This window comes from Oncorhynchus gorbuscha, unplaced genomic scaffold (genome assembly GCF_021184085.1).
Source record: "Oncorhynchus gorbuscha isolate QuinsamMale2020 ecotype Even-year unplaced genomic scaffold, OgorEven_v1.0 Un_scaffold_5128, whole genome shotgun sequence".
In the NCBI taxonomy this organism is placed as follows: domain Eukaryota; kingdom Metazoa; phylum Chordata; class Actinopteri; order Salmoniformes; family Salmonidae; genus Oncorhynchus; species Oncorhynchus gorbuscha.
In genome coordinates this window covers 6,863-18,002 of record NW_025749000.1, presented here as the reverse complement: position 1 = coordinate 18,002, position 11,140 = coordinate 6,863, and the positions used below count along the sequence as shown (strand labels likewise).

The following is an 11,140-nucleotide window of genomic DNA, read 5'->3' as shown; positions in this document are numbered from 1 at the left end:
AAAAAAATAATACAAAAAAATGTAATACAAAATAATGAGATATATATCTGGGCTTTTTACAAGCAAACTAGACCCAAATGCAATGTGTGGAAGGACAATTCTGCTTGAACAGGAACACCAGAACACATTAAGGAATATTATTACCAGTGGAAAAGTACTAATTGTAGTAAACACACTGCTTGTATTGTAGTCAAATATACATGAAATAACACAGGAAATAGGGGGAAACAGCCAGTGAAATTCTCGCAGAAAGAAACAGTTTGTTTTTCTCATCCAGCTCTGCTCATTCAGGCAGCTTCAGAAAGAAACCCTGAGCCAGCAGCACCCAGTGGTGACAGACAAACAGGCCAAAAGCCTCAGAAAGCAGGGCTCTGCTGTCCTCTAGTGGTGAGGTTGAGGTACTTACAGAAGTTGCCAGGAGGCTGGATGCTGTGCCTGGTCAGAGAACACCATCCTACAGGGAATATGTCTCTGGAGTCAAATTGGCACCAGTAGTCGAAGGCCCCTCTCCAGCCATCAAACATCACAAAGATCTCATCACCTAAAAATAAAGATTACAATAACAAACAGTAAGACGTAGCAGGAGATACATCAACCACACAACAAATAGGGGACAAAGGAACAATAGTGTTATAGTAAATAAAACACATTATAGCGTTACACTTATAAAGTTGTCCTCCAAAGAGATAGGGTAACGGTGGGTTAAATTAAAAAATATCTTGTTTACCTTTGACCTCTCCGATGGTTGCCGGGCAGATCAGGTAGGGGTTCTTCTTGTCCACTGCTTCTAGCTTCATCCCAGGTTTAAAGAGGTTCTGGGAGGGCTTGGAGGGTTCCTACACACACATAACTCTGTTAGTCCAGACCAGACAGATCTGTTTAAATACACACACACAGAACTCTCTGTTAGTTCAGACCAGACAGATCTGTTTAAATACACACACACAGAACTCTCTGTTAGTCCAGACCAGACAGATCTGTTTAAATACACACACACAGAACTCTCTGTTAGTTCAGACCAGACAGATCTGTTTAAATACACACACACAGAACTCTCTGTTAGTTCAGACCAGACAGATCTGTTTAAATACACACACACAGAACTCTCTGTTTAGTTCAGACCAGACAGATCTGTTTATATACACACACACAGAACTCTCTGTTAGTCCAGACCAGACAGATCTGTTTAAATACACACACACAGAACTCTCTGTTAGTTCAGACCAGACAGATCTGTTTATATACACAGACGTAAATCATTGACACACTACAATCATTGATCAGTAAATCAATACAGTACAGCTTTAAGGTCCAATGTGAAATGTTCCATTTTTCTTCCTTGACCTTTTTAAAAGCTGTGGCTGGTGCCATCTCTGCTCCAGTCAGGGTTCTCAGGAGGAACATAGGCCACGAGGAGGCATTCATTCTGAAGCCTAAAGACAACTCAAAGAAAAAGTTCAAGATTTAGAATATATTGCTGCTTTATTGCTGATATAAACAAGTGCAACACTTTACAATGTCTTATTAACATATGATATGTGATAATGTGTTATAGTATTTTACACTATAATATGTTACGTATATAATGTCTTATTAACATATGATATGTCTTATAATGATATGTTATAATGTATTTTTTATAATATGTTACGTTATAATGTCTTATTAACATATGATATGTTATAATGTTTTATAGTATTTTACACTATAATATGTTACGTTATAATAAACAAAAAAAGAAACAAAGATAATTTGTAAAAATCCAAATAACTTCACAGATCTTCATTGTAAAGGGTTTAAACACTGTTTCCCAGGCTTGTTCAATGAACCATAAACAATTAATGAACATGCACCTGTGGAACGGTCGTTAAGACACCAACAGCTTACAGACGGTAGGCAATTAAGGTCACAGTTATGAAAACTTAGGACACTAAAGACTTAGGACACATTCTACTGGACACACTTAGGACACACTAACTTAGGACACTTTCTACTGACTCTGAAAAACACCAAAAGAAAGATGCCCAGGGTCCCTGCTCATCTGTGTGAACGTGCATTAGGCATGCTGCAAAGAGGCATGAAGACTTCAGATGTGGCCAGGGCAATAAATTGCAATGTCTGTACTGTGAGACGACTAAGACAGCGCTACAGGGAGACAGGACAGACAGCTGATCGTCCTCGCAGTGGCAGACCATGTGTAACAACACCTGCACAGGATCGGTACATCCGAACATCACACCTGAGGGACAGGTACAGGATGGCAACAACAACTGCCCGAGTTACACCAGAAACGCACAATCCCTCCATCAGTGCTCAGACAGTCCTCAATAGGCTGAGAGAGGCTGGACTGAGGCCTGTTGTAAGGCAGGTCCTCACCAGACATCACCGGCAACAAAGTCGCCTGTGGGCACAAACCCACCGTCGCTGGACCAGACAGGACTGGCAAAAAGTGCTCTTCACTGATGAGTCACGGTTTTGTCTCACCAGGGGTGACGGTCGGATTCACGTTTATCGTCGAAGGAATGAGCGTTACACTGAGGCCCGTACTCTGCTCGTTCTGTGCGTGATTTCCTGCAAGACAAGAATGTCAGTGTTCTGCCATGGTCAGCGAAGTGCCTGGATCTTAATCCCATTGAGCACGTCTGGGACCTGTTGGATTGGAGGGTGAGGGCTAGGGCCATTCCCCAGAAATGTCCTGGAACTTGCAGGTGTCTTGGTGGAAGAGTGGGGTAACATCTCACAGCAAGAATGGGCAAATCTGGTGCAGTCCATGAGGAGGAGATGCACTGCAGTACTTAATGCAGCTGGTGGCCACACCAGATACCGACTGTTACTTTTGATTTTGACCTCCCCTTTGTTCAGGGACACATCATTCCAATTCTGTTAGTCACATGTCTGTGGAACTTGTTCAGTTTATGTCTCAGTTGTTGAATCTTGTTATGTTCATACAAATATTTGCATTTGCTGAAAATGTCAATATATATTTGCTGAAAATAAACGCAGTTGACAGTGAGAGGACATTTCTTTTTTTGCTGAGTATATGTTATACTATAATGTGTTACACTATAATGTGTTATAATATGTTATAATGTGTTATAATGTGTTATAATGTGTTATGTTATAATATGTTATAATATGTTATAATGTGTTATGTTATATGTATTATAATGTGTTATAATGTGTTATTATAATATGTTATGTTTATAATTATAATATGTTATAATATGTTATAATGTGTTATGTTATAATATGTTATAATATGTTATGCTATAATATGTTATAATATGTTATAATGTGTTATGTTTATAATATGTTATGTGTTATGTTATAATATGTTATAATATGTTATAATGTATTATAATGTGTTATATAATGTGTTATAATATGTTATAATGTGTTATGCTATAATATGTTATAATGTGTTATAATATGTTATGTTATAATATGTTATAATGTGCTATAATATGTTATGCTATAATATGTTATAATGTGTTATAATGTGTTATAATGTGTTATAATGTGTTATGTTATGTATTATAATATGTTATAATGTGTTATGCTATAATATGTTATAATGTGTTATGTTATAATGTTATAATGTGTTATAATGTGTTATAATATGTATATAATGTGTTATAATGTGTTATGCTATAATATGTTATAATGTGTTATGTGTTATAATGTGTTATAATGTGTTATAATATGTATTATAATGTTATATGTTATAATATGTTATGCTATAATGTGTTATAATGTGTTATAATGTGTTATGTTATGTATTATAATGTGTTATAATGTGTTATGTTAATGTTTATAATATGTTATGCTATAATATGTTATAATGTGTTATGTTATATATTATAATATGTTATAATATGTTATAATGTGTTATGCTATAATATGTTATAATGTGTTATGTTATAATATGTTATAATATGTTATGTTATAAATTATAATATGTTATAATATGTTATAATGTGTTATGTTATAATGTGTTATAATGTTATGTTATAATGTGTTATAATGTGTTATGCTATAATATGCTATAATGTGTTATGTTATAATATGTTATAATATGTTATAATGTGTTATGCTATAATATGTTGTAATGTGTTATGCTATAATATGTTATAATGTGTTATGTGTTATAATATGTTATAATGTGTTATAATATGTTATAATATGTTATAATATGTTATAATATGTTATAATGTGTTATGCTATAACATAACATATTGTAACACATTATAATACATAACATAACACATTATAACATATTATAACACATTATAACATATTATAATATGTTTATAATATAATATAATAATTATTAACACATAATATGTTATAACATATTATAGCATAACATTATAACATATTATATAATATGTTATAACATATTATAATAACACATTATAATATATTATAACATTATAATAATATGTTATAATATGTTATTATAATATGTTATATAACATTATAATATTTATAATATAACACATTATAACACATTATAATATGTTATAATGTGTTATAATACATATAATATGTTATAATATTATAGCATAACACATTATAACATATTATAATATTATTATATAATATAACACATTATAACACATTAACATAATATAACACATTATTATAATATATAATATAACATATAATATGTTATAATATAACATAATATTATAATATGTTATAATATTATAATATAATAATATATTATAACATATTATAACATAATATGTATAACATGTTATAATATGTTATTATAATATGTTATAACATAATAATATGTTATAATATGTTATAATATATTATAACACATTATAACGTGTTATAATATGTTATAATATGTTATGTGTTATGTGTTATAATATGTTATGTGTTATAATATGTTACGTGTTATAAGGTGTTATAATATGTTATAATATGTTATGTGTTATAATGTGTTATACTATGTTATAATATGTTATAATGTGTTATAATGTGTTATAATATGTTATAATATGTTATAATGTGTTATAATGTGTTATAATGTGTTATAATGTGTTATGTTATGTGTTATAATATGTTATAATGTGTTATGTTATAATGTGTTATAATATGTTATAATGTGTTATAATATGTTATAATGTGTTATAATGTGATATAATGTGTTATGTTATAATATGTTATAATGTGTTACGCTATAATATGTTATAATATGTTATAATGTGTTATAATATGTTATAATGTGTTATAATGTGCTATAATGTGTTATGTTATAATGTGCTATAATGTGTTATGCTATAATATGTTATAATGTGTTATGTTATAATATGTTATAATGTGTTATGTTATAATGTGTTATAATGTGTTACGCTATAATATGTTATAATATGTTATAATGTGCTATAATGTGTTACGCTATAATATGTTATAATATGTTATGTTATAATATGTTATAATATGTTATAATATGTATAATATGTTATAATGTGTTATGTTATAATATGTTATGCTATAATATGTTATAATGTGTTATGCTATAATATGTTATAATATGTTATGTTATAATGTGTTATAATGTGTTATGTTATAATGTGTTATAATGTGTTATGCTATAATATGTTATAATATATAATATGTTATAATGTGTTATGTTATAATATGTTATAATGTGTTATAATGTTATAATATGTTATGTTATAATATGTTATGCTATAATATGTTATAATATGTTATGTTATAATATGTTATAATGTGTTATGCTATAATATGTTATAATGTGTTATGTTATAATGTGTTATGTTATAATGTGTTATGTTATAATGTTATAATATGCTATAATATGTTATAATGTTATTTATATATATGTTATAATGTGTTATGTTATAATGTGTTATAATGTGTTATAATGTTTATAATATGTTATAATATGTTATGCTATAATATGTTATAATATGCTATAATATGTTATAATATAATGTGTTATAATATGTTATGTTATAATGTGTTATAATGTGTTATAATGTTTATAATGTGTTATGTTATAATATGTTATGCTATAATATGTTATAATGTGTATATAATATGTGTTATGCTATAATATGTTATAATGTGTTATGTTATAATATGTTATAATATGTTATGTTATAATATGTTATGTGTTATAATATGTTATAATATGTTATGTTATAATATGTTATAATGTGTTATGTTATAATATGTTAATGTGTTATAATATGTTATGCTATAATATGTTATAATATGTTATAATGTGTTATATAATATGTTATAATGTGTTATGTTATGTTATATATATGTTATAATATGTTATAATATAATATGTTATAATATGTTATTATAATATGTTATAATATGTTATGTTATAATATGTTATAATGTGTTATGTTATAATATGTTAATATGTTATGTTATAATATGTTATAATATGTTATAATATGTTATGTTATAATATGTTATAATGTGTTATGTTATAATATGTTATAATATGTTATATAATATGTTATAATATGTTGTGTTATAATATGTTATAATGTGTTATGCTATAATATGTTATGATATATGCTATAATATGTTATAATATGTTATAAATGTTATTGTGTTATAATGTGTTATGTTATAATATGTTATAATATGTTATGTTATAATATGTTATGTTATAATATGTTATGTTATAATATGTTATAATGTGTTATGTTATAATATGTTATACTGTTATAATATGTTATAATATGTTATAATGTGTTATAATATGTTATAATATGTTATAATGTGTTATAAATATGTTATAAATATGTGTTATAATATGTTATAATATGTTATAATATGTTATGTTATAATATGTTATGTTATAATATGTTATAATATGTTATAATATGTTATAATATGTTATAATAATATGTTATAATATGTTATAATATGTTATGTTATAATATGTTATGTGTTATAATATGTTATAATATGTATATGTTATAATATGTTATAATATGTTATATAATATGTTATGTTATAATATGTTATAATATATATGTTATAATATATAATATGTTATAATAATATGTTATGTTATAATATGTTATGTTATAATATGTTATGTTATAATATGTTATGTTATAATATGTTATGTTATAATATGTTATAATATGTTATGATATGTTATAATATGTTATAATATGTTATGTTATAATATGTTAAATATGTTATAATGTATTATGTTATAATATGTTATAATATGCTATATGAGATGTTATAATATGTTATAATATGCTATATGAGATGTTATAATATGTTATAATATGCTATATGAGATGTTATAATATGTTATAATATGCTATATGAGATGTTATAATATGTTATAATATGCTATATGATATGTTATAATATGATATGTTATAATATGTTATAATATGTTATAATATATGTTATAATATGTTATAATATAATATGTTATAATATGTTATATGTTATAATATGTTATGTTATAATATGTTATGTTATAATATGTTATAATATGTTATGTTATAATATGTTATAATATGTTATGTTATAATATGTTATAATATGTTATAATATGTTGTTATAATATGTTATGTTATAATATGTTATAATATGTTATGTTATAATATGTTATAATATGTTATATAATATGTTATGTTATAATATGTTATGTTATAATATGTTATGTTATAATATGTTATATTATAATATGTTATGTTATAATATGTTATAATATGTTATGTTATATGTTATAATTATAATATGTTATAATATGTTATATTATAATATGTTATAATTTATAATATGTTATAATATGTTATGTTATAATATGTTATATATATGTTATATAATATGTTATAATATGTTATAATATGTTATAATATAATATGTTATAATATGTTATAATATGTTATAATATGTTATATAATATGTTATATAATATGTTATGTTATAATATGTTATAATATGTTATGTTATAATATGTTATGTTATAATATGTTATGTTATAATATGTTATAATATGTTATGTTATAATATGTTATGTTATAATATGTTATAATATAATATGTTATGTTATAATATGTTATAATATGTTATAATGTGTTATGTTATAATATGTTATAATATGTTATAATATGTTATAATATGTTATGTTATAATATGTTATAATATGTTATAATATGTTATGTTATAATATGTTATAATATGTTATAATATGTTATAATATAATATGTTATAATATGTTATGTTATAATATGTTATAATATGTTATAATATGTTATGTTATAATATGTTTATGTTATAATATGTTATAATATGTTATGTTATAATATGTTATAATATGTTATAATATGTTATAATATGTTATGTTATAATATGTTATGTTATAATATGTTATGTTATAATATGTTATAATATGTTATAATATGTTATGTTATAATATGTTATAATATGTTATAATATTATAATGTTATGTTATAATATGTTATAATATGTTATGTTATAATATGTTATAATATGTTATGTTATAATATGTTATGTTATAATATGTTATAATATAATATGTTATAATATGTTATAATATGTTATAATATGTTATAATATGTTATAATATGTTATGTTATAATATGTTATATAATATGTTATAATATATAATATGTTATATAATGTAATATGTTATATAATATGTTATATGTTATGTTATAATATGTTATGTTATAATATGTTATAATATGTTATATAATATGTTATAATATGTTATAATATGTTATAATATGTTATAATGTTATAATATGTTATGTTATAATATGTTATAATATAATATGTTATAATATGTTATAATGTTATAATATGTTATAATATGTTATATAATATGTTATATATGTTATAATATGTTATAATATGTTATAATATGTTATAATATGTTATAATATGTTATAATATATAATATGTTATAATATTTATAATATGTTATAATATGTTATGTTATAATATGTTATAATATGTTATAATGTAATATAATGTTATGTTATAATATGTTATGTGTATATAATATGTTATGTTATATATGTTATAATATGTTATATATATGTTATAATATGTTATAATAGGTTATAATATGTTATATGTTATGTTATAATATGTTATAATATATAATGTGTTATAATTATAATATGTTATAATATGTTATAATATGTTATAATGTGTTATGTATATATGTTATATGTGTTATAATATGTTATAATATGTTATAATGTGTTATGTATATATGTTATAATATGTTATAATATGTTAATATGTTATAATATGTTATGTATGCCTATAATGTGTTAATATGTTATAATATGTTATGTTATGTGTTATAATATGTTATAATATGTTATAATATGTTCTAATGTGTTATAAGGTGGCTGTATAATATGTTATAACATTATATGTTATTTCTATGTAGCACATTTCAGGATATAGTGCAGTGTTATAATATGTTATAATATCAGCAGGTCCCTATAGGCTGGATGTATAATAAACTGTAATAAAGTCTTATAGCATGTCATATGGCTGTAATATGTCATATTATGTTATGTTATAGAGGTGGCTGTAACATGTCATATCTCTCTATGTAGCCTTACCCAGAGGTGGCTGTAACATGTCATATCTCTCTATGTAGCCTTACCCAGAGGTGGCTGTAACATGTCATATCTCTCTATGTAGCCTCACCCAGAGGTGGCTGTAGCATGTCATATCTCTCTATGTAGCCTTACCCAGAGGTGGCTGTAACATGTCATATCTCTCTATGTAGCCTTACCCAGAGGTGGCTGTAACATGTCATATCTCTCTATGTAGCCTTACCCAGAGGTGGCTGTAACATGTCATATGTATAATAAACTGTCTAAAGTCTTATATGTATCTCTTGTAGCCTTAGAGGTGGCTGTAACATGTCATATCTCTCTATGTAGCCTTACCCAGAGGTGGCTGTAGCATGTCATATCTCTCTATGTAGCCTTACCCAGAGGTGGCTGTAGCATGTCATATCTCTCTATGTAGCCTTACCCAGAGGTGGCTGTAACATGTCATATCTCTCTATGTAGCCTTACCCAGAGGTGGCTGTAGCATGTCTCCTCTCCTCTCACAGGTTCCTATAGGCTGGATGTATAATAACATGTCATATCTCTCTATGTAGCCTTACCCAGAGGTGGCTGTAGCATGTCATATCTCTCTATGTAGCCTTACCCAGAGGTGGCTGTAACATGTCATATCTCTCTATGTAGCCTTACCCAGAGGTGGCTGTAGCATGTCATATCTCTCTATGTAGCCTCACCCAGAGGTGGCTGTAACATGTCATATCTCTCTATGTAGCCTTACCCAGAGGTGGCTGTAGCATGTCTCCTCTCCTCTCACAGGTTCCTATAGGCTGGATGTATAATAACATGTCATATCTCTCTAGTCCTTACCAGTCTCCAGAAATCGTTGGTGTTGCCTTACCCAGAGGTGGCTGTAGCATGTCAGATCTCTGGTTACGTATGTAGCCCATCATACCCAGAGGTGGTGGCGATGCAGATTCTCTACGTGTTGCCTTACCCAGGGTGGCTGGGCTTCCAGCTTCATACCAGCCTTGAAGTCAGAGGGAGGGTAACATGTCATACTGGTAGCCTTAGACAGAGGGCAATGGATGTCAATAACGGAATGTTCTGCTTATATGGGGATGTAGGTAAACTAGTGGTTATAGTGTAGGGGCGGTAGGTAGCCTAGTGGTTAAGAGAGGTGGCTGTAGGTAGCCTAGTGGTTAAGAGTGTGGCTGTAGGTAGCCTAGTGGTTAAGAGTGTGGCTGTAACATGGTAGCCTAGTGGTTAAGAGTGTAGGGGCGGTAGGTAGCCTAGTGGTTAAGAGTGTAGGGCCTCACCCAGGTAGGTGGTTAACATGTCATATCTCTCTAGGTAGCCTAGTGGTTAAGAGTGTAGGCTGTAGGTAGACTAGTGGTTAAGAGTGTAGGGCTGGATGTATAGGTAGACTAGTGGTTAAGAGTGTAGGGCGGTAGGTAGCCTAGTGGTTAGGTGGCTGTAGATGTCATAGGTAGCCTAGTGGTTAAGAGAGGTGGCGGTAGCCTGTAGTGGTTAAGAGTGTAGGGGTCTAG

At 26.4% G+C, this 11,140-nt stretch overlaps 1 protein-coding gene across 1 annotated transcript; it reads right to left on the bottom strand.

Annotated features, from left to right (window-relative positions):
- Nucleotides 1–356: 356 nt before the first annotated feature.
- On the bottom strand, nt 357–10,170 carry LOC124028961 (polycomb protein SCMH1-like). Its single transcript, XM_046340844.1, has 4 exons — nt 10,104–10,170; nt 1,345–1,433; nt 728–836; nt 357–541 (listed from the first exon to the last, which is right to left on the bottom strand). The coding sequence occupies exons 1-4, from the start codon at nt 10,168–10,170 to the stop codon at nt 357–359; spliced, it is 450 nt and encodes a 149-aa protein (XP_046196800.1).
- Between the last annotated feature and the right edge of the window lie 970 nt (nt 10,171–11,140).

Coding starts and splice junctions, on each gene's coding strand:
- LOC124028961 (XM_046340844.1), bottom strand. CDS start 10,170: ATGTTATTATACATCCAGCCTATAGGAACCTGTGAGAGGAGAGGAGAC. Junction 837..1,344: donor CAGCCACAGCTTTTAAAAAG/GTCAAGGAAGAA, acceptor ATGTGTGTGTAG/GAACCCTCCAAGCCCTCCCA. Junction 542..727: donor AACCATCGGAGAGGTCAAAG/GTAAACAAGATA, acceptor CTTTATTTTTAG/GTGATGAGATCTTTGTGATG.